The sequence below is a fragment of the Coffea arabica genome, chromosome 6c (genome assembly GCF_036785885.1).
Source record: "Coffea arabica cultivar ET-39 chromosome 6c, Coffea Arabica ET-39 HiFi, whole genome shotgun sequence".
Lineage (NCBI taxonomy): Eukaryota > Viridiplantae > Streptophyta > Magnoliopsida > Gentianales > Rubiaceae > Coffea > Coffea arabica.
The window spans coordinates 17,046,780-17,071,700 of NC_092320.1; the positions used below are offsets into that span (position 1 = coordinate 17,046,780).

Here is a 24,921-nt window from a genome sequence, read left to right on the forward strand (position 1 = left end):
TGATTTCCAAGTTTTACCCTTAATTGTCATAAATTAATTGTCATTAATTTGGAGTCAAGTATTGTCTACGCCGGCCGAGAGGAATTGCAAATTCAGACAATTATTTAAAGCAGGAAGTGATTGTGGGCTCCGTGTCATTCATGTCTTCTCACACAAAGGAGGACTCAGACAATTAATTAAAGCAAGATGTGATTTGTGGGCTCCGTGTCATTCACGTCTTCTCACACAAAGAAGGACACTGAAGTATTTAACCCTACAGCTGACAATATCAATACAACAACTATTCCTTCCCTCCTCCCTCCCTCGCTGCCCGTTCCTCAAATCATTATAGCCGTCTTCTTGCCCTTCCTTTGTACAACCATCAAAACCTTCTGCTAAACTTTTCTTTAATCTTTAAATTCAGCTTCTTCATCAAAAGTTTTTCCTCTCTCACAAACACCCTCTTAACGATTGGTTAGATCAACTAGGATCTTGCAGTCCCACATGAAACCAAATTGCTCAATATTGACTATAGTTTGGTGATGTGGCAAATTCTATACCGCTCGATCTGTGGATGGGACTACTTTTCTGTAGATTCATTACGTGAAATTCACGGACTCCTAGATTGAGTTGGCTATATAAGGTAAAAATACTTCTCCTCGCAAGTCAATGTAGCTGGAGTTGGCCATATGCATGGTAAAACTACTTGACTACTTTTACTGTAGATTCCTTGAGTACTACCCATTGAGTTTTACTGAACAAAACGGTCCAACTGGATTTCAGTATTCACTCCACGCTCAAAAATAATTTCCGAGTCTTTTACGTTCGCAACTTCGTGTCCTATATATTCTCCAACTTTGTCGGGCCTTCTCACTCTCAGCATTTTGCTCGCTTTCCAGCTCATTGTTCTTCTCAGCTTCTTCTCTCTCTATCTGGTTCTTTCCGAGAAGAAGAAAAATGGCGTTTGGAGCCAGGAACGAGCAGGAAGTCAGAGAAATCGTGAAGCCTCGCACCGACAAAAGAGACTACCGAAGAATTGTTCTTCACAACGCTCTCGAGGTCCTCCTCATCAGCGATCCAGAAACCGATAAGGTACTAAATTTCAATCCATCCATCCGGTTTCCTCTTTTTCCCCCTGCTTAATTTCTTCTGTTGATTTAGTATTTGATTTTCTTGCGAAAATTATACTGCTTTTTTGGTCATTTTTTCCTTGTCATTGATGCGTATTTTGTTGGAGTTTCAGTGCGCAGCTTCGATGAATGTTGGAGTAGGTTCTTTTAGTGATCCAGAAGGTCTTGAAGGCCTCGCGCATTTTCTTGGTATGATAGTTTGATTTATTTTCTCAGTCTTTAATTATTGGAAATAAATTTATATTTCTCATTGTATAATCTCCACAAGCACATACATATGCACTTCGACTTCTTGCTTGTAGTTGCTTCTAATTGTACACTTACCATTGAATGAAAATGGATGACGTGTACAAATAGTTTCTTGATTATTTTTTTTTTTATTTTGGTTTTAACAGAAGTAAAGATATTGTTGACTCGGAATCCTTGAATATAGATATTAGGGGAGTTAAAGTTGTTCATTTTGGTATTTTATTTTTTAAAGTTTTGGTTTTTCTTTTTTCTTTTTTTTTTTTGGGGGTGGGGGGAGGGGTGTTTGCTGTGAGATTTTGAGTTCGTTGGACTGATTTTCGATGTACAGAGCTTGAACACCAAGAGTGGCTGCTGTAATTTTTGACTAAAAAGTTTTGCTATTAATTACAATTCTCAAAAAGAATATAACAAAGATGGTATCTTCCCCCCACCCATCATCCCCTCCTCGACCTCAAAACTGAGAAATCATAATCGAATCTAATACATAAATGAAATGAAGTAAAAAAAGTTGGGGGCTTCATTCTAGAAAGCTGTTGTATTTAATGGAGTACTGAGTGGCAGTTTAGTTTTATTTAACTTACTCAAATTGAATTCTTGTAAATTTTTTATTCCATAGGAGAAGTTGTACTCATATCCCCTTTTATGATCTAGATGGTATTTTTTTTTTAATCAAATTTGTCACATTCTTTCCGCTGTCAAATCAAGTTCTCTTTGTTCCCTGCCCACAAGAACAAAAGAAATAATTAGTAAAATTACTAAAGCAAATAAATGACAAAGGAAAAGAAATTGGGGACTTCCCTATACCAAGATGTTGTATTTTGTTAATTATAGAGCGGCACTTGTAGTTTTGCATAACTTTCTCAAATTGGAATCATCATGTAGATTTTATTATGCAGGTGAAGTTGTACTTTTCTCCCTCATTGTGATGTAGTTGTTCCATGAATTATACAAGTTTTTCCAGATAATCTGATTTTCTTAGGCCTTACAATTGTGCTTCTACAAAATGTGATTTATGCTGAAATCTTTTCCTCATTCAGTGTCCCGAACACACGGTTTTCTAGTAGAAGTTTTTTCAAAATATAACTTCTTAAGGTTTTTGTATGGTTTTTAATGTTGGTGACTAATGATTACAGAGCATATGCTATTCTATGCGAGTGAAAAGTATCCCTTGGAAGACAGTTACTCGAAGTACATCACAGAGGTACCTTTTCTTTGCCTAATGTTGTAGGTTGTCATTTTCCTGCTTGTTGAAATTGTGACTCCTTTTTCTAGTCTTTGAGTCTTACTGATGAATTTGTTCTTGAGTTTGAGAATTGCACATTTTGTAATTTCTGTATATGCTGTGTGTTGTATTTTTGTCCTGCTTATGATGCATCCTCAGCTTAATTAGTCTACGAACTGAAACCTGATAATTAATAGGGGAACACGAGTGACTGATTTCCTGCCAAAATTTATAGCCTGGGCTTTAGAAAATCATTGAATTGTTTCAGTTCTCCTGACAAGAAAATTAATATCAAGCACTTTTTTACCTGATTTGAGAATTTAACAGTAAGACATTTTTGTATTCTTAGGATAAAAGTACGTAAAAATTTGTTTAAATCTCAATTGGATTCTACTGTTTTAAGTTTGTTAAGGATTTGAAGATTATTTGAAGAAACATGTACTGACCTTGAGGCTTCAATTTCATTGTCATTTCAACTTCGACTTCAGTTCTATGGATCGTATGGTTAAATTTGTATATATCTGCTGGATAGGTTGATGACACAATAGTAACTATTGTTTTTATTACAGTTGTTTGGTTCTTTGTAGTGGTTGTGTTGCCCCTGAGAAGATGGGGGGGGGGAGATATTAACCATTAAATGGAGGTCTTTTTGTTCATTAGCTGCTTTTATGGTGGGCGAGCCCATTTGAGTAGGGCAGTACTGATAACAGTTTTGTAAGAGAACCATAAGAGACTCTACTATCAGAGATATGTGATGAGGGTAGAACTTTGGAGAACTCTTCTTAAATTTGCTACAAAGGTTGAGGAATTTGGTTGCTACTTTGGCACTGCGATATTATCCCTGATAAGTTATTATACTAAAAGAGGAAGAAAGGAGAGGCAAGAGCACTTCTAGTGTTAGAAGTTAAAGAAAGCCGCTATTGAGAATCTGAAATTATGATGAGGAAGAAGTCCCGGAATGGACCCCCAAGGTAAGATTGAGAAGACCAATAGTTAAGAGGAAAAAATCTTGGAGCTTCTATTCAATATTTCCTTAAGAATGAACCCCCAAGGTAAGATTGATCCGAATATTTGAGGAATGGAACTTTAGACATTAGCTTAAATTACAATGCTCCCAATACTTTTCATTAAGAACAACTACACATCCTTTTCAGTTTTCATCACCATGTTTTGAATAGACCTCATGTAACTTTATAGGTGATGTCTAGATAATACTGTGTGGAAAAGATTTTTCTTCACATACATTCATCTAGTTGTAGTATGCAATTTTTTTTTTGATAAAAAATAGTTGTAGTATAAAACACGATCAAGTAAAACCTGGATAGCTTGAAATTTTTTCCTTTTTTTTTGTGTTTTGGGGGGGGGGGGGGAGAGGGGGCGCTTTTAGCTTGTAAAAATATTGAACAAGTACTAAATCCTTCCCTTGTGCCTTTCTAGTGAACTTGGAATTTAGAATCTCGTGTAGATCAGTTTTTGAAACTTTTTAGCTTCTCTTGCTCCAGTATCAGCTGAGGCCTTAATCTTTATGATCCTAGCACTACATTGTTTGTAGTGAATAACTTAGGAATTTTACAGGTGAATTGAATAGTTGATGTAAGATTGGGGCTTGCTTAATTATCTTGAATAAGAACTCTTTTATTCTGGAATTGTACACCATATCAAACATTGATAGCAATTAAAAGGACATGAGTGAGCTATGGTTGAGGAAAGTAATTAATAGTGAGATGTCTTCCTTTGCAACTTAATTGCTCTGTGAAGGCTGATTATTATATTTCTTAATCAAGCACTTGGGAAAATATTCTACACGACACACAGCTCTATGTGATAGAAACAAAGTAAAAGATGGCCCACTTCCTAATTTTTAGCCATTTCCACATCTGTGCCTTTGCTTAGGCATCTGATTGTTATCAATTGCTTTTTGTAGCTGAACTCGGTCTAAAATTAACCGTGATATACAATATGGTTTTGTTTCTGTTGTTTTAGCATGGTGGAAGTACAAATGCTTTCACATCTTCTGAGCAGACCAACTACCATTTTGAAGTAAATGCTGACAGTTTTGAAGAAGCTTTGGACAGGTAACATGTTTACAGCCTAATATTGGTTTCTTTTAATTTACGTCTATGGTTTTTTTTTTTTTTTGTTAATGTGATTTTGTTTCTTCAGATTTGCACAGTTTTTTATCAAACCATTGATGTCAGCTGATGCTACAACGAGGGAAATAAAAGCTGTTGACTCTGGTTAGGCTTTTAATTTTCCGCTTCTTGGTTTATATCTAGTCAATAAGATAATTGCTGAATTACTCCTCACACTCTCTTGTAGAGCACCAGAAGAATTTACTATCTGATGTTTGGAGAATGAGCCAGGTGAATTATTCCTCATCCTACATCTAGAGGGGATGTTGCTTTGACATTGCAACTGTTTGTAGTGTTAGTATTCCAATTAGAGTGCCATCATTACTACTTTTTGAAGTCTATCATGAGATGGTAGTTTTCCTTTTCTCTGCCCCTGGATATTACTGGTTATCTACTGGTATGATACATGTTGGGCATGACTGACTGTTCACTTGATAGGAATGGATGCATGGTAGGTATATGCTAGATATACTTGGTAAATCCCTTTCTTTTTTGTGTCTTTCATTGCTATTAATCCAGTGCCTATACATCTTGGCCACTTAATTTCAATTTCCTGGGATGTGAATAACTGCAACATTCATTTGAATTAGTTGCTAATTTGCTTATGAGCTCGAGCTCAAGGACGTCAAGAGCCATGGTATCATGTGGTCTTGGTTGTTCATGTATGCGCCTTGTCTGTTTTTCTCCTACCCTATAAACAGCCAATTGACATCTCTATCTAGTTTGAGCAATGAAACTTGTGAAATACCATGACTTTCTCCTCTTTAAAGGACCTTCATTAGTTTCTTGAAATTGGACTATTTTCCAATTTTTTAATTGGTGATGAAGATCTGCTTCCCCAGGGAAAAAAAAAGGGCTGTTCTTAGTCTTTTGTGCTATGTAAAGTGAAGTGGTTCCAATCAAGTCAAAAATGGCATGGTTCTCCACCACTATAGGCTTCAGCCTGTGCTAGGCTATCGGTTATAAAAAATGACTGGACTCTAGCCTCGTTTTGGCACATGAAAAACTCCTCCAGTTCTATATCACTCTTACTTTCCATAAGGCTGCCTGTTGAGATGTTCATTTGAGTTGTTACATTAACAGCAACATCTTAATAGAGGTAGTGTAGAATACGTTGGTTGAAGTGGATAAGTGGCAAGACTGCAAGTGATTTGCTAAGTCTCTCATTCAAACATGAAGTTTGCACCAAGAAAGACCAAATATGAGTTGTTTTTAAGTTCTTTCGAGCAATGATATCGCAAACCTATTGAATTGTTTTTATTCCATTTAATTATTTGGATATCCCTTTTATGTAGCTTGGGAAATAATTCAAATGTTTTTCCTTCTTAAAATATCACTGTGCAGCTCCAGAAACATCTGAGTTCAAAAGATCATCCATACAATAAATTCAGCACAGGTATGGAACATGATTAGGGGTTCAAGTGATTAATTACTAAATGACCTTGTTTCACGTATTTAGAAACACCAAATTGAGTATGTTTATTGTGTGATGCATGAGTTTATATGCTTGGGCCAGAGGCTTTGGGAGACAAGTATGTTCTTCTTTTTCTTGTTATGACTGTTCTGAACTCATGTATGAATAGCATGGCTTGTACCTCTTTTGCCTTACCCATATTATGAAGGGGAATTTGCATCTAGAGGAAGATAATATCTGTCCTTCCTTGTACGTTTTTTGTCTATTTTGCAAATCAGTGAGGTATGGCTTATGCGTGCTTATCTAGTCTTGATGTCTGCTTTAAAACTAGGTGTTTATAGTGAAGCTTTACTCTTTGATGTCATGTCCTGTAAGGAAGTGCATCTTTGCCAGCTGGTGTCTTCTGTTTATGTTATCCTGAATAAATGATTGGGTACATGTGAATTTATTGGCTATATAGCTTTAGGAAGTAAATCAGTGCTAAGAATAACACAATTCTTCATTTGGTTCTGTAAAAAACTTTGACAAGATTCTCCTTCATTGGCTCTTTCATTTGTGCTCTATTCTGACATTCTGTTAAGCTTTTGCACATTCTTTTCAAATATCTTCTTCTTACATGAAGCTTACGCTGCTCTATACAAAGATATTGCTTAAACGTGAGAGTATATTTTGGTCCTTTTCCTCTAGGTAATGTTGTTAGCTGACTAATTGAACTCTCTGGTTTTGCTTATGGCACTAAATTCTTGAATTTTACTTTAATTATATTGTTAAAAGTTTAACGATTGCATGTTCTATCATTCTTTACTCTCTTCCTACTGTGATTTATACTCAGGATTTATTCGACTTATATGCTGAGATTACTCTTGGATGGCTGTTTAGCAAAACCCATATTACATAGGTTGTATTGTTATATCGTAGAGAGAATTGACACAAATGTGCCTTCTGGTGTAAGTAACTTTACTTTTCTGAATGGTGGAGAGATTAGCAAAAGCAGCATGTCCAGATTCAAGGACTGCAGACTCGATGCCATAGATGGGTTCATGTTTGATATGGTTATGCTTCCAGTCTTTCTTGTGAATTGTGGCTTCAAATGTTGGCATCTATTTGATTTTTCTACATATTCTCTTGCTGGATAACTTCCTACGGACTACATTATAGTTCTTTTGCAGCTTTAGCAGGCAGTGTTGGTGTCAAATTCTTTATTTATGCCCCTTAAATATTGCTGATTGTTTTAATTTGGCAGCTTTTCAGTTTTGTCCTTTCTTATGGAGCTTTGCTTATGAACTCAACGAACTTGTTTTGTTGCGATTAGTATTTCAGGGAAAACTTATGCTTTCTATAAATATGTATCTGTTTTTCAATGAGGATGATCTTTATACATCTTGCATTGTGCTTTTGTCCTAGACATTGTACTTAATCTTGCTGCGCAAATCCTTCATTTTCGTTTTAATTCTCCAAGTTTTACATGACCTTTTTTTAGTGCTTACTATGCTTGAATACACTGATAAATCATTGCATGAATAGGGAGCTGGGAGACATTGGAGGTGCGGCCAAAAGCAAGGGGGGTGGATACCAGGCAGGAACTTTTAAAATTTTACAAAGAGAATTATTCAGCCAACCTCATGCATTTGGTTGTTTATGCAAAGGGTAGAGAATTACTTGCATGTTTTTGTTACTAAAACACTTCACTATCAGCTGAATTGAACTTTATTCATGTGAATATGTTCAGATGGCCTTGATAAAGCTCAATCCATGGTTGAAAACAAGTTTCAGGAAATTCGAAATATCAATATCAGTTCTCCCTGTTTTGCTGGTCAGCCTTGCACCTCAGAACATCTTCAGGTACTTGAACAAATTAAGCAATTCTATCATGATTTTTGAGTCTAGAAGCAAAGAATGACTGATTGCCAATTGGATTGCATGAATGTTGGATGTTCCTTTCATTCTGTTAAGTTTCAATGGATAATGTGATAGCATATTATGATAAAAGAACTTCTTCACAGGAATATATATAATTATTTGGTCCTTGTATCACACTTATTTTCAAAAGGATATGTCTAGCTCAATGAGCTTGATCCTTTTTGAGGCTTTATCTATCAAAGCTGTGCATTAACAATTTATTTTATCATAGAAATAGCTATCATTTTCAATGCAGGTTAACATTTTATATAAAAATATTTCTTAATGTTCATACTTATACTTGTTGGAGCTGCATTTTTGGAGATTCTCAAGCCATTTCATTTTTCTTGCTTTGGCACATCCCCTGCTATATTAAAAGACAGGGTTTGTTTGGATAGGAAGTTATTTGAAATAATTACTGTAGCATTTTTTGTGATTTGATGTATGTGAGATAAAAAGGTGGTTGGAAATTGTGTGTACGATGCAAGCAAAACAAAATCTGAAATTGTTATATGAAAATCTTGCAATCCAAACAAACCCAGTACTCTACCATAATTTTGGTTAGTTGCGAGACCAAAATTTGACCTTGGGTCTAGCTTGCTAGATAACTCCTCTTTTAGGTTAGAGCATTGGAAGAGTCCAGCCAGGTTATTGTGATTGATAGTGATGGTTTTAGAGTTTGACCAAAATTAGAACTGATACTACTGACCAAACTTCTACACTTACAATGTTCCTGAATTACATAGACTCACTCGCAGCTAAAAAAAGCTTATCAAAACCAGTGATAAATTGAAGGTGTGCCATGAGGCAAGGCAATGCAGTGAAAATTTTTAGGAGCATGGAGGAGGTGGCATAAGTGTCATGAGAACAACATTGGGCAAATCCCAAGTGTTGACTCAGCACTTGGGCATAAAGGTGGACTCTCTTGGGCAAGAAAAAAGGTAAAGCTATTCGTGGGTCACTGGAGAGAAGAGGAGGAGGGGCTCACCCTTTATGTGCAATGAGAATTGCATTACATAATGCCTCCACCTTTTAAAACATCATTTGATACTAAAGCCCTGTTCTCGTATGCTTTAGATTTTGCAATACCTGATTATGGAAAGTGATCATAAAGAACAATCAGCATCGGCAAAAGCTACTATTTGCTTAATTATAGGTTTTAGCGTTTTATCTATTAAAAATCTATAATCTAAATATGAAAGCAAACGAGAACATCATTAAAATTGATTATCCAAATCAGAATCTATAATCACCTAAAATAATCGATTGAGAACAAGCTCTAAATACTTGGTTATGGGGGTAGGATTCGGATGATACATAGCTATCTCAGATGCAAGAAGAATCAGAATGTGGCCTGGAAAAGAAAAGCATAAAAAATGTTAAAAGAACTAATGTTTTATACATATGACAACACAGGATCTTTTTTCAGCTACAAGACTCAACACAGGATCTTTTTTCAGCTACAAGACTCTTACTGCCTTGGGACAATTCTGAGGCTGTAAAGTCTTCAAAGATTTTATGGCAGGGATTGAGATTGTGAACTTGTGGAGAATTAGCTTAAGATAATTCGCTTCTTTTGCACAGTATAATTGGTTTCTTTCTAATGCATTGATCCATGGTAAACTCTAGCTTTTCAATGTTCTTTGATGTAGTGGATCACCAATTTCGCTTCTTTTGCACAGTATAATTGGTTTCTTTCTAATGCATTGATCCATGGTAAACTCTAGCTTTTCAATGTTCTTTGATGTAGTGGATCACCAATTTCTCTTCAGTGTCTATCTTATTAACTTCTATTCAGGAACAATAAAAGGCTTTGTTTTATTCTGGTACTGGTTTTCTGTTTGGTTGTCTTGTCAAGTCCTTTGTTGTTAACTTAAAATTATAGAGAATCATGGCTAAATCTAATTTGATGAAATTTGTGTGGCTAGTTTATTTAAGAGCTTTACACCACATCTATTGGGTTTTTTTGGAGTCAAGTAAAATCCCCTTCAATGATCTGTGTTTTTACCCAACCAAGAATCAGAGATTGAAATTTAAAAGTTGATTACCTAGGCAATGATGGGAACTGGATGCAACATCAATAACAACTTTAACTAATCCTTTTGGCTTCTATAATTTTCATTCAATTTGTGAAAGTATGTGAGTTCCTTTTTCTTTTTTCTCATTATTGAGGTTGTTACTCTGTTCTTTGCTTGTGTTCCTTTATTCAGATTCTTGTCAAAGCTGTTCCAATAAAACAAGGTCACAAGTTGAGAATAATATGGCCAATAACTCCTGGCATACGCCATTATAAGGATGGACCAAGCAGGTACCTGGGTCACTTGATTGGACATGAAGGAGAAGGATCTTTATTTTATATTTTGAAAAAATTGGGTGGGTTCTCGAACAGCACTAGAAAATTTTGACTATTTCTCGACCATAACCTCCCCTTCCTTTCTCCTGCCCCTTGTAACTTAAGAGTAAACTTGTATTTCTTACCTTTTCATTATGTGATATTCAACCCAACCTGGAGCGCTATCAAACTCTTCAAGCAGATATCAGAATATCGACTTAGTTTTTAGTTACTTGTGTACAATGTGTAAACTGTCTGAATCCTTTACTTGAATACCATGATTGATTTATTTAACGCTTTGCATGACATGAGATTAAACTTATTGTTTTGGTCCAATCATGCCTAATGAGTTTGTAAAATTAATTTTTTTCAAGCAAAAAAGGAAATTGGCAGTATACTTTTTAGTTTTCAAAAAAAAAAAAAAGAATTTTTCAAATTGAAACTTCTGGAGTTACTATCAATTTCTGACTTTGGCTGATGCTGTAAGTTTCTATACTAATTTTTTCCTGTTATTTGGTTTTTCTGAGTGTCAGAGAGCACATGCTATTCCATTTTCTTCTCCTTTTCACAGAAGGTATTTTGATTCAGAAACAACTTTTGCAGGTTGGGCAACAAGTTTGTCTGCCGGTGAACCAGATTGGACATATGAATTCTCATTCTTCAAAGTAGTTATTGATCTGACAGATGCTGGCCACGGTTAGTATTTTCTCTTTTCCTTCTTTTTGAGGGTCGGGGGGTGGGGGGAGGAATTTTTCCAATTATTCTAGTGGACTTCTTGTTCTGTTGGGTTTGAATTCAGGTGATAGAAGTTTTTACTTTTCAAAGAATAGTCATTAGAAATTCATCTCTTTCTTCCATTACCTGAAACTTTAGGTCTTATTCCATGCTATATTCAACTCTTGATATAACTGCAGAGCATTCTGAGGATATTGTGGCACTACTATTCAGATATATTCAACTTCTGCAAATATCTGGTGCCTGCAAATGGATATTTGATGAGGTAACCTCCTGCTTTACAAGTTGGCAGTCTATGTACTCTGAGCGGCTAGCCAAATGTACAAGAAAATCTGAATTCCCACAAATAACTGCTTTATGTCTCGCTCAGATACCAATATGGACACAATTTTTAAAAAATAGAATAGACCCATAAAATGGCATGCTACCCATGAGGATCTCGGAAATCTACTTCTAAGTTGAAGAGAATTGTCAAGATCCTTCTAAATGCACGTACTATATAAAGAGGACGCCATTTAAGCCAGACTCCCAATTTGAGGCACTGCCATGGTAATGGCTCTAACTAGTAAACTGGGATGGGTTTTGGCTTTATTGATCATGGACTGTTGAGTACATCTTAAGCTTTCCCACTTCAAAGAAAATTTTGTTTTCAAGTTAGTGGTCAGCTTTACACTTGTCCCATTTTATGTTTCTCGTTGGACAAATGATCCTAATGGCACGAGCAACTTGATGCAATTTTAAATTGGAGGATTACTTTAGGTATCTTTGTTGTTGCATGTCTGAACTTTTCTTCCAAAGAAAAGTTTTTGTTGTCTAATTTATACACTACAACTTTTAGGCGTTGGTCTATAGTTTTGGGCTCCATTACGAATTATCTTAATGGATAGCCCCAGAATTTGTGGCGCGCATCACATACTATGTTCGTTTATGTTCTCAGACATTTAGCTGGGAATATTTTCTTAGGGAGAAGTTCATTGAAAGTTTTTTGTTATTTTTCTTAAACTGGTTGATCAAGTTGGTTTTGCTTTTGCTTTTTAATTTTGTTTTTTATATATAACATGGCCAATGTTTTTACATTACTGTTGATTGAGATAGCAGATCACAGAAGGAAGCTCCTAATTAACTTATCCAGAAGAACTTTTTTTCTTCTTGAAGTTTATTGACTGTGTGGCAACCTGAAGATGCATGAGTTTTGCCATTTTACTACCTATTTTTCACTTTTACGAATTATATCATTATTGTCCCTGTTATTGTTGGTGATGTCACTCTCTGAATCTTATTGTTTGATAAAAAATGGAATTCTTGCGCTGAGACATAGCTATAAAGGCATTTTGGAGCACTAATAATCTGTTTCTCTCCTTTTTATTGAAGATTTCAGCTATTTCCGAGACTGCATTCCACTATAAAGATAAAATTCGTCCTGTGGATTATGTCGTTCATGTTGCAATGAATATGCAGGTAATTATAATGATCTATGGTGCTTGTGCCTTTCTTGGTTATTTTTTGCTGTACAATTGATTGATTATTCTGAATGCACAATTGAAGTTTTGGTATGGATTGTTCTGGACCTTGAAATATGAGATGTATTGGCAGTTTTTCAGATGTTTAGCAAGTGTACTGTTTAATTTTTCTTCATGGGATAGCATTTTGCGCATGCAGCTAGTGTAACTTTTTGATGTGCTGATTTTCCTTCACAGAAAATTTAACACCAAATTGGAATCAATTTCAATCTCTCACCTTAGATGCTTCTTGTTTAAGAGCTTGGAATTTCTGGGTATTATGGAATGATATTATAGAATTAATGTTGTAAAGCAATTTCTTAGTAGCTGCTAATTCTGTACTTTGATGGGTATACAATGAGAAGCCAGATTGTGTTGATAAAAAGAAATTTCTTCTGCATAGGTGATGAATGAAGTTTCTTAGTAGTAGGAACTGATGTTTACTTAAAATTGGCTTTCAGCTGAATAGTGGCTAGTAGTCTTGATGGTTCTTTTTGAATATAAGTATAGATCCTTGGTACTACCTTCACTCAATTACATGTTGTCTTTAGTTGCTTCTAGAGTTGAGATGGAAAAGGGACATTCTTGGCTAATAAGTTCTTCCATCTACCCTGACTGATGTTTACTTTTATTTCCAATTGTGTTGGTGAGTTTCTTTTCAGTTGTATCCTCCAGAAGATTGGCTGGTGGGATCATCTCTGCCTTCAAATTTTAGCCAAGGCATCATCCAGTCAATGTTAGATGAACTGACTCCATGTAATGTCAGGTGGGTGATTGCTGCTTCATGATATACTTCCAGAAAAGGCACGTTGGTCTCTGCATTTAGGCAAAATTAGTTTATGTTTAAGCCATATTCATGAATTTTAATTTTAAATTGTTAAAGTAAGATTATGAATCTCTTAGTTGGATAGTTATTTTGTTTGTAGCCATATTTATGATTGGTTTCTTTGACACTGGGACCGATAGCTTAAATATAAGAGTCAAGTTAAAAGAAAAATTGAAAAAGAAAGAAAAAAGAAAAGAGTTGAAAAGGGAGGGACACAACATTCCAAATCGTGCTCCTTCTCTGTATGCAGTATATAATATTTGATTCAGGTTAAGTGATTCTCCAGATCTATTCACGTTGTCGGCTTACTCTTAAAGTTTTGTTATTTAAGGAGGCCTTGCGTGGGCAAAAAGACCCTTTTTTGGCAAAGAATTATACTGCAGAGCCCCTCTACCCATTCAAAAAATCTTAGTAGAGAGACTCGTTAGGTGAGAGACAGCTTGTGGTGTTCCCCCTTTGGACTTTTTAGAGAGGTATAGAACTGTTTTATTCCCTACAGGGTGACATAAATAGGCAGGGGCATTTTACCTGCTTTTGTTGCACGGTGGCTGATGCAAGAATGAGCTTGAGGCTACATGTTCATGTTTGTCTGCTGCCTTTTACATGTTGAGCACATAGGGTTCCATCACTTGCTTTTAGGGCTTAGTGACTATTCAGATTTGCATTTGTGTTCTCTCTTACTTCATATCTCATGGTTTCTCAAGTGCTTCTGTTTGGTCCGTGTAATCCATGTAATATCCAATGATTAAAGTTGGTAAATTTGAAAACTATGGGAAAACCTGTGCTGTCTAAAGTTATATTCTCCAATTATTAGGTATGATGATGGTTGTATTTTTTTCTCTCAACATAACATGGAAATAGAAGCTTGAGACTTCTGTTCTTTTCATCAGAGTTAGCTTATACAGGTGGCTATAGGTAGAGTGAATAAACACCAAATTGTCAAAGCTACCCAATTTGAGGGCTACACTGTCAGAAGTACTAGCTCTACTGATACACAAGGTAACTTTGTGCACGTTTTTCTTAGAAGTTGCCAAAGAGACCCTAAGCTGCTGAAGCTTAACCTGGATCATCTTCTAACATAACACAAATAAAATGCAAATTGCAACCATAACTTATTGCAAGTATGGTGATCAAATTAAATCATAGAGAAATTTGTAATATAGAGAATTAGATTTCAAAAACTATTACTGTTTAGCAAGTCCATGACAATTAAGATGACAGAGAAATACTTATACAGGTCCACAATATCATACTACTTCCGAAGTTCAAGATATTTTATTGACAAGTGTTTCATGGTTTAGCAAGAGGTCAATCACCATTCTCTGGGACCAGTATTTCGACCATAAGGTGTCTTTTGAAAATCCCTTGTCATAGTACCTTAAGATTGACTATGATGTCACAAACCTATTCTAGAAGATCAGTTTGATCTCTGATTATTATTTTTCTAAATCTTATGGTCTCGGTATGTTGAGTTAAACTATAAACACCTGTTGGTATAATGGTGAATGCTGCATTATCCGTCTATCTTTAAATATCTGTATATTTCCACTAAAATTAGACCTATATTTGACAGGGTTTTTTGGGAGTCAACAAATTTTGAGGGGCATACAGACATGATTGAGCCTTGGTATGGAACTGCATTTTCTGTTGAAAAGTTGACTAGTTCTATGATTCAGGTTTGTCTGCTGGCTATCTTTTATTAGAGATAACTTCACTTTCCATTTTATTTTTTGCTGTTGGAACTTGTACAATTTTCTCATAGGATTGTAAAAATACCTGTATTATTGCAGCAATGGATGGAAAAGGCTCCTAATGAACATCTACATCTACCTTCCCCCAATTTATTCATTCCAACTGATCTATCTCTAAAGGAAGTGTCAGACAAGGTATTAAAGTTAACATCTTAATTGATTAGATTTTGAGTCATTGAACTTAACGAATTGCTTTAAGTTTTGGAACAGGCAGAATTTCCTGTACTTTTGAGGAAATCACCATATTCAAGGTTGTGGTACAAGCATGATACAGTTTTTCTGACTCCAAAGGCATATGTTAAGATAGATTTCAGCTGCCCGTGCTCTGGGAATTCTCCTGAATCAGTAGTTCTCGCTGACATTTTCACACGTCTATTAATGGACTACTTGAATGAATATGGTATGTTGCACAATCTTGATGTTGAAAGATGAGCTCCAAGTTTGCTATGTAAAAGTCATTGTTCGCTTTGAACAGCTTCACCCTTTATTGTCTGGCAAATGTCTATGTTTATTTGTTCTCATTAGTCTATACCTGTTTGTACATGTCTTGTGATGTTTGTTATCTCATATTGCACTGGTGCCTGCACATGTGCTTAATTTAGAAGAAAATCTTATGTTAATTTGCAATTTTCAGCCTATGATGCACAAGTTGCGGGCCTTTATTATGCGGTCAGTAATACAGACAATGGTTTTCAGGTGCTTGTTATGCCTCTCTATCTGTTTTTAAGGTTTTTGATCGCTTTGTTGGTTTGAAGAAGTTAATTTGCACTTTGTCCTCCCTCTCTTATATGAGTTTCAATTGATTTCAGAATTTGAATCACTCATATGGTAGTTTATTTATTGTGTCTGTTCATTGATTTACTCTATTGATTGTTAATGATATCAAGATTGAAGTTTATTTAAACATTTGAGGTGCATATGAATTATATGCTTCATTGGTTATTCAATGAAGAAAGGCTTGTCAGCACAGGCAAATGATTATAGTAGATAATAAAAGGGATGCATTAATCATGTTACCTGAGCTAGAAAATAATTCTTCCTTCTGACTTCTGATTCATATCATTAGTTGCTTTTTTCCGATAATTTGCATTCTTGAAATATATGAAGTATCTTCTTGACCTTTGCTATTGCATTTTGTCACATTTCTGTCAAACTTCCAGATTTGTGTTATTGCTCCATAGTAATTTTTCCCATTCAAGTTGCATATGATGTTTTTATTACTCATGATCTTTGACTTCTTATTCATTTGTATCCCTCTTCTTAGGTGACAGTGGTTGGATATAATCACAAATTAAGGGTCCTGCTCGAAACTGTTGTTGGAAAAATTGCAAATTTCGAAGTAAAACCTGACAGATTTTCTGTAATTAAGGTCAGAACTAACTTTCTTTCTGTATATACTGTCAACCACTTATTACAGCTTAACTTTCTATCATTATCTGCTTCTGCATGTTTCTTCTCTGTCTTTCAAAAGCTCAAGTCTTTTCAGTTTATTTTCTCAATACTGTCATTAAAAAGAGTCGATTTAGCTGTGCTGTATGAAGATTGCTGGTTTTTTGGAGATGATTTAGAATAGTATCATATGCATCATCATTTTGAAAATCATGTTAACTGGTGAACATGAAATTTTTATGCTTGTTGGATTTGGAACCAAGTGGTTCATAAACATTTGCGACAAAAATATTTTTTTCAAAACAAAAGATACGGTTGATTGTCTATTAAGTGATAATGATGGGAAAGGAATGTGTTATGCATTGAGAAGTATAGTTTGTATTTCCATTATCCTTTTGTTAGTCAAATAACTTATATCTATGTTGACACACACTAGTCTCAATTGTTTATCAAGTCTTGTGAACAGCTAATGCAATATCGGTTACCTTGATCTTCTAGTCATCTAATCATCCTCTAGTAAATTTTTCCCTGATCAAAATTATTGTAAAGGTAAAGAAAGCTCTTTTATATCTTTTATTCGAGAAATTCACCAAAACAAAAATGTAAAGGAATGACAAATGTCAGTATGATACAGGAATAGAACTATATTTTCCTCACTTTAACATGATAAACCACATGCAACAAGTTTAAGTTGATAAAAAATATACCAAAAGAATTAATGGCACTTGTTATAGGAATTGAAACATATGCATTCTGATAATAGCAGAATATGCAATCCATACAAAAGAACCTCTATAGCACTGATTTAATGTCAGAGACTTGTTTCTCAAATTATGGTCATTGGCTAATTGATTTGTTGGTTCTAGGTAGTGGTTGCCAACTTTTATCAGCTAGATTATACATTGCAGAATATCAAGTATTGCAGCATTGCTTGTAGATGTGGCCAGTTGCATGTAATCTTGTGGAACTACTGGGGAATTGGCTCTCTTCTCTCTTGTTTTAAATGTTCTCCCTTATGGCTGAAATTTGGTAGTTGAGTTGTTTAAAATGTTGAAATAAAGTACTGAATGATGTACATACATCAGAAAGAGTGGGAGAATTGACATGAATAAGCAAAACGTGGTAATAATATAGCTGTAAAACAGCAAATGCTTCTGATGTTTAGCTGGATCTTTCAAACACTTTTATCAGATGTTTTCACCATAACTTCTTTCCTTTACTTTCTGATAGGAGATGGTGACAAAAGATTATCAAAATTTCAAGTTCCAACAACCTTATCAGCAGGCTATGTATTACTGCTCATTGATTTTACATGACCAAGCATTGCCATGGACTGAGCAACTTGAAGTTCTTCCACATCTTCAAGTTGACAACCTTCTTAAATTTTATCCGCAGATGCTATCAAGGACCTTCTTGGAATGCTATATTGCAGGTTACTATAGATTGGCTTTTTCTAGATTATTAACTGGCTTTAACTTATGAACCGAACTTTTGTAACTGTCACCTTTTTTCAGGAAATATTGAACCAAAGGAAGCAGAATCGATCATACAACACATTGAAGATGTCTTTTACAAGGGTCCCCAGCCTTTATCCCTGGCTTTATTTGCATCTCAGCATTTGTCTACTAGAGTTGTCAAGCTTGTAAGGGGCTTAAATTACTCCTATAATGCAGAAGGTCTTAATCCAAGTGATGAAAATTCTGCTCTTCTGCATTATATTCAGGTACATGTCTTGAAAGCCTTAGGAAATAGTAATGAATACCATAATGCCCTCTGAATCTAATAGAATTCTAGATTTGTACAAAGTAACTTATGCATGTCTGACCAAAAATTGTTTGACTATATTTTGATCCTTTCCATCTGTGTAGGACTGAGAAAAAATATTGCTAAAAGTTTTTGAGTTAGTACAACCTTTCTTCTGGATGTATGAAAGAACCAAAGCTATCACACCCATATGTAGGAAGTCCAATGCCTCTACTTCTACCACTGAATTTCAAGCGTCAGACAGAATATGTAGATAGTGGGGTTTCAGATAGTAATTATAGGTATTGAGTACATTTGTCTGAATGTGTACCACTAATTTTACATTTAGTTAATCCTTTTTCCAAAGGAAAATGGTTTGATTTAAGTTAACAACAACCTGAAATTTATTGAATTTTCTACTTTAAACAAAATGTGTCTCTGAGCATCCTATTTTCTTCTTGTAAATTCTGGATCGACAACTCATATTAAGCTGCCTGCTCACTTGGAGTATAAGTGATCTTTCAGAGTTATTTTTTGCTGCTCATGATCATTCCTCTACTTTTAGAGAGATTGTTTCTATTGTATGCCTGTTTAAGCAGTAAATTTTTTAATCAGTGTTCGTTAGATCCCCGCTTTTGTTCTAGACACAGACGATACATTTACTTATGGGTCAAAAAAGTTTTATTATTTTGGAAAGATTGTGTATGTTCTTTGGTTATTCCTTGTTGTATGCAAGTCTGTCTTTAGGTCAAAGACATGGTTGTGTGAAAATCCATTAATTTGTGGAGCAAAGGAAAGGCACCAATTTCCAGTGAAAAGCATACAGGAGTTGCCTTTGCAGATTCACAGACAGTGAGTTAAGAACTAACCTGAAATATCTTCTGCTGGTGCATTTTTAAGCCAAAAGCTCTTGAAGGAAAATAAAAGGCCTTTGGCAATCAGAACTAAGTTTTTGGTGTCTTGTCAAGCTCGGCAATCAGCTTCTGTAATAGTATATAAATCTTGTAAAATCCAATTTCTTCCCCTATTCAAGATATGCTTTTTGCCTTTTTACGTGTCCTTTCAGGACTTATGTAGGTTGACCCATTTTTATATGTCTTGCTAAAGTTCTAATGCAAGAAGTTCTTGAAAGTGCAGGTGCATCAGGATGATTTCAAGTTGAATGTTAAACTTCAGCTGTTTTGTTTGATAGCCAAGCAACCAGCTTTCCACCAGCTTAGATCAGTCGAGCAGCTTGGTTACATCACTGTACTTATGCAAAGGTATGCAACATGTTGCATGGAGGAGGATATTCAGATCATATATTCTGTACTATTTAATATTTTTTCCATAACAGGGATGATTTTGGAGTTCGAGGAGTACAATTTATCATCCAATCTACAGTAAAGGTATTCATAGACTTATCTTATTTTGTTCAACAATGTTTAAGCCCTTTTTCATTTTTATGGATATTGATATATTTATTACTCACAACAAACTCTTTTGGCAGGGTCCTAAACATATTAATTCCAGAGTTGAGGCATTTCTCAAGATCTTTGAGAGTAAACTGCATGAGATCACCCCTGAAGAATTCAAGGTAAGTTTAACAAACTTGTAGGATTTGTTTTGTTACTGACAAAATTAAGGGGCATTAGTCATCCCACAAATTCCTTGTCTTGAGATTCAGTATCATTGATACTTAAATTCCTCTCAACTTATTCCGTGTACCTGCTTGAAATTATAAGAGTAACTTAAAGCCCATTGATGGCAAATTTTGAGAGTAATCCACGTGCAGGTTTGGATAAAAAAAGGATGAGAAAGGATACTATAGTTAACAAAAGTTTCCTTCCATTGTTATTCTAATACCACCTAATAACCAAATAATTACTGTTTACACCTACATCCTAAGATTCTTAATTTTCATTTTTAGTGGTTTACTGGTCAGTGTACTTGCCACATTGGGTTAAAAAATTATTGGCAATGGGAGGTTGGCTTGGTGGCGTGGGAGAAAGCGACAAGGACAGGGATGGATGAAGAAAAGCTCCCCCAGCCTTATTGGGATCAAGATGGTTTCAGCCATCTCCCAGATAAAATGACATATATTAGTCTTAAGTAGGATTGTTCTATGTGCAGACATAGCTGGATATTTATATAAATTTACACTGGCATGCTATATGTTATTTATGCATTTATATGCACACACATACAGAAAGACATGTATATTTATGCATGTCTAATATAGACATATGAAGTTATTGAAAGATCCTTTCTGTCGCACATTATAGACATATTTAGTAAAGTATATATATCATATAGTTTTGTTTTTTAAAATTTCATGATTTTCTTGTGTATAATTTCCAAACTTTGTTGTTGTTTTTGGTATGTTTGTGTTTAATTTGTGAACATATGTTTTAGCTTTACTGATACTTTCATATTTTATGTCATGGTTGGATATTTGGGCTGAGTAGTAATTTACATAAAAATATATTTTTTCAATTAATGATTTTTGTAAAAACACACACTGAAAGTTAACGTCCAAGTAAGGCCCATTGGGGATGTGGGGGAGGGGGATAAATTGTTCAGATGAGGTAGGTGGTGGGGAATGGTACCCTTCTCTCCCAAATTATTGTTATTAGTCACAACTACCATTCGTCATTTATCATCCCCCTAATATCTGGTTGTTTTGAGGTTACTAAAATTGTATATTTCATGGATTCTAATATAATTGCATCGGTTTTATGGTCAAGCCTTGGCTATATGAAGAATGTTCGAGGACATAACGACTGGGGTTAAGTTAGAATTACAATTTCTTCACTTGGCACTTTTGGGCTTTTAACATAGCTTCTGCAGTTCACACATTTTTGGGCAATGATATTTGTTAATATGTTATATTCATTTATTATTTGGTTTAGACATTTTCAGCAATATGATGTCTTGCCTATTGATCTTTTTCTTTTGCCATTCTTTCACTGACAAAGTTGGCTTTGGACTAATATCTAATGTTTCTCCATGCTCATTTAGGTTAGGTCAGCAACAGAAGTATTTTTAGTTATTTACTGTATTATTGGTTTGAGATTCCGGAAGGCATTTCAAAGTCTAGTGGCTTAGATTTTTTTCCCCTTGATGATTTTATGAAAAAGAACCTTTGATTTGTTTATGCTGCAGAGCAATGTTAATGCACTTATTGAGTTGAAGCTTGAGAAATACAAGAATTTACGAGAAGAATCTCGATTTTATTGGCGAGAAATTTCTGATGGAACCCTCAAATTTGACAGGAGAGAACGTGAGGTACAAGTTTTTTCTTTATGAGTTGCTCAAACTTCTTACTTGACTTGTGGAAGTGCTGCTTTTTTTTTTTTTTTTTTTTTTAACTCAATGGGACATAGATTGCTCCAGTGTCTGCATATGTGTTTTTTATTCCAGAGACTCTGAAAAGTATTTGAAATCCTTGGTTATTGTTGAAACAGGTTGCAATATTGAAACATTTGACCAAAAACGATCTCATAGATTTTTTCAATGAACACATTAGAGTTGGCGCCCCTCAAAAGAAGTCATTAAGTGTGCAAATTTATGGAAGTTCGCATTCTTCTGAGTACAAAGTTGAGTCGGTTGAACCTGGCATTCTTCAAATCGAGGATGTATTTAGTTTTAAGAGATCTCATCCTCTCTTTGGATCATTTAAAGGAGGCATTGGTCTTGTAAAGTTATAATTTTGGTTGTTCAATTGTACAAGTTTATGTACAAGATATCATTGAGAAAAAAGGATTCGCCATCCAATTTATCAACAAAACGAGGGCGGGAGATCAGGCATAAACAGGGATGATGAAGTATTGATGTGTGTATGAGAATAAGGTTATGCACAGCTCTTGTTACTACTTTTTAATTTAGTTTAGTTCATATTGTTGCCCACATAATTGACCTTTTTTCCTCTGGAAGTTGTTTGAATAATTGACGACATTTTTCCCTAAAAATGTCGACACAAGGATGATCCATGACATGTAGTATGAATGGATTGTTCCTCGTTAATCTGTCACGAATCCTATAACTCAATTAGTGATATTCTTCTGGGTTTAGCATCCAGAAGATGAAGATGAGAGCTATCCAGTAGATGAAGATGAACAAAGAAACGAAGCTTTGATAGCACTGAGAAGGAGAGAATTAAAGAGAGAGAGAGAGAGAGAGAATAAAGAGGGAAATTGAGAAATGGAAATTGTAATCTGTTGTTGCCTGCCGTATCCTTACATCAATTACAAGTATATGTACGTGTTTATATGCTCGCTCACTCAAATTCCCACCAAAACTACACTTCTAAAACTAGCAATATTAACAAGCAAAGCATCGATTATCCCAATATATTTGGGGTCATAACACAATCCCGGAGGAGACTCGGACATAAACACTGTGATGTTCTTATTAGCAATGATAACGATCCCAAAACAGAGATTTCACGCTTTTTGTTTGGTGTTTCCCAGTATACTTGTTAACTTGTTCTAGCTTAGACTCGATCTCAGTTCCTTCTGCGCCCAGTTTATCACACATAACTTATTGTGGAGCTAATTGTGCAAACATGTATTTGTGTTATAGTAATTAGTAGGTAGGCTTTTTTTTACCAGTTCTATCAACACTCATTTAATTCAAATTGCATGAGTATTGTATTGACTATAAGTTATAGAAGTAGGTAGGTTTTGAATTTTGTTGTTCTTATATGATTTGAACTATGTGATATACTAAAAGTACATAAAATTTGCTACATCTATTCTTTTTTTTTAAAAAAAAATTTATGCTAAATCTATTCTTGTTTATACTAAATATACATCTTAACCTTTTAAATTGCCTAGTTCTCAAAAGGATAGTGATATTGACCGTATGTATGTTTTGATACAGGTGTTTAATTGCTCTATTTATGTAGAAAAACCAAAGTAAACTCGTCTTATAGAGTACATCGTGCATGTAGTATTAAAGCTTCTCACTTAAGCAAACTGAAAACATAGAGTTAATGCAAAGTTGAATTGTTTTAAACACGAGACTTTGCATTGCAACCTAGTAATATGGTAACAACTAAGCAAGTACTAACGTGGAACACGATGAAAAGTTTCTTAAAGGGGTTGGTTTGAAGAATCACTTGTCAGGCACCGCCTAATTTAGGGTCGGCGGGCACCCACTCTCCAGGAGGTTAATGAGGCAGGGGAGGGGGGATGAGGCGGCGCGGGGGTCATTTTCTTTTTTGTGTTAGCACGATGGATTTTATATTACACCTACTTATATTATATATTAGAGAGAGACATGATCACTGCTGCCCTCCTGTATAGGCCTACTTCTGACACCGCCACCCTACACTGTCGTGTTGCAGTTGATCAGAAGTAAAATTCATCATTCCTCCCATAGGTCTCTCTACTATAAATACCCTTCTGCTATTTGTGAATAAGGTATGCAAAAACTCAAATCCAATTGGTTTTACTTGTAACTTCTGACCTGCAACTGACTTCAACATTGGAGTGGGATCAGAGGATAAGACGCTGCACGTTCTTATATCTCAACAGGTGAGTTCGTGCGGTTGATTCGACTTGCCCGTCCGGAAATCACCTCGTTAGAGGTCATTTTCTCCCCCCCCCCCCCCCAGTTAAAAAATGAGCTAGGGGCTGGAAAGTACACTTCTACCCCATCATTATTTAAATAAATAAATATATATATAATTAGTATAACTAATGATGTTTGTATATATATTATATTTATTAGTTATAAGTATTAGATTATGTGTATGTAATATAATTAATATTATTAATTATACTAATAATTATATATTTATATTAATACAAATTATTGATTAATTATACTAATACATTTATACTAAATTACTGATTACACTTTTTACTAATTGTACATTTTTTTTGCCCCGTCAAGGAAGTGACGCGGGGTGCAGCAGGGGTAGGGGGAATGTTTGGGCAATGGGCGGGAGGCGACAGAAGGGTCTCCAGCCTCCACCCTTGCCCCATTGCCATTCCTAACATAAATTGTTTAAACAACCATAGAAGCTATTATAGAGTATCCTCAATTTTGAGTTAGCTTATAAACATTCTACCATATTTATACATATTTTTTTTATATTAAAAAGATCCAAACATATTAGTTTGAATCACTTATAACTTTATTTCAAATCGTAGGATTGGGAATTAATATTGCCTTTTAAGCATGTAAAGGTTTAAGTATTTATAGATTTTCCGCATGAAATTTGTTGACATAATATTTTTTGAAATGTGGGAACAATTCAAATTCTAATTTTTGCTTCTCTTTGTGAGCTGTGAATTCTCCACACGTTTAATAAGATGTAGCAATTTACATAAGTAAATTTACAACTTGGTGCACCCATAAAATATAGTTTTATAAGGTATTAATATAATCTATGAACTTTAAACATCAAAACAAAATTTCTTCAGTGACCATCATAGCACTTCTTTACGAATTAAACCTTCATTTTTGAATATTTGTAAGAACATTCTTGCCAATAAGGCCTATGCTCCATGAGGAATAGTAGTAAAAGTCGATCCCTGCAAACACATTGGTTAATCCTTAACTCTCTGATTTTCTCGTTTTAGTAGACTAATAGTAGCATGTTGCTATTAGTCCGATTGTGTTCATCTTATA

General features: G+C 34.9%; 1 protein-coding gene across 1 annotated transcript; it reads left to right on the plus strand.

The window, feature by feature from the left end:
* Positions 1-772: 772 nt before the first annotated feature.
* Positions 773-22,193, plus strand: LOC113694152 (insulin-degrading enzyme-like 1, peroxisomal). Its single transcript, XM_027213011.2, has 26 exons — positions 773-1,071; positions 1,223-1,298; positions 2,492-2,559; positions 4,564-4,655; positions 4,744-4,817; positions 4,900-4,943; positions 6,057-6,108; positions 7,651-7,773; positions 7,856-7,968; positions 10,236-10,398; positions 10,961-11,053; positions 11,272-11,357; positions 12,464-12,550; positions 13,254-13,357; positions 14,991-15,093; positions 15,208-15,303; positions 15,379-15,568; positions 15,803-15,864; positions 16,433-16,537; positions 17,788-17,989; positions 18,072-18,280; positions 19,438-19,562; positions 19,637-19,688; positions 19,790-19,876; positions 21,445-21,567; positions 21,747-22,193. The coding sequence occupies exons 1-26, from the start codon at positions 937-939 to the stop codon at positions 21,987-21,989; spliced, it is 2,907 nt and encodes a 968-aa protein (XP_027068812.1). The 5' UTR covers positions 773-936; the 3' UTR covers positions 21,990-22,193.
* Positions 22,194-24,921: the final 2,728 nt, after the last annotated feature.

Bases quoted from the DNA above. Each gene is read 5' to 3' on its own strand.
- LOC113694152 (XM_027213011.2), top strand. From the start codon at position 937: ATGGCGTTTGGAGCCAGGAACGAGCAGGAAGTCAGAGAAATCGTGAAG. The intron at 12,551-13,253 runs GTAATTATAATG...GTTTCTTTTCAG, and splicing joins ATGTTGCAATGAATATGCAG to TTGTATCCTCCAGAAGATTG. The intron at 19,563-19,636 runs GTATGCAACATG...TTTCCATAACAG, and splicing joins ATCACTGTACTTATGCAAAG to GGATGATTTTGGAGTTCGAG.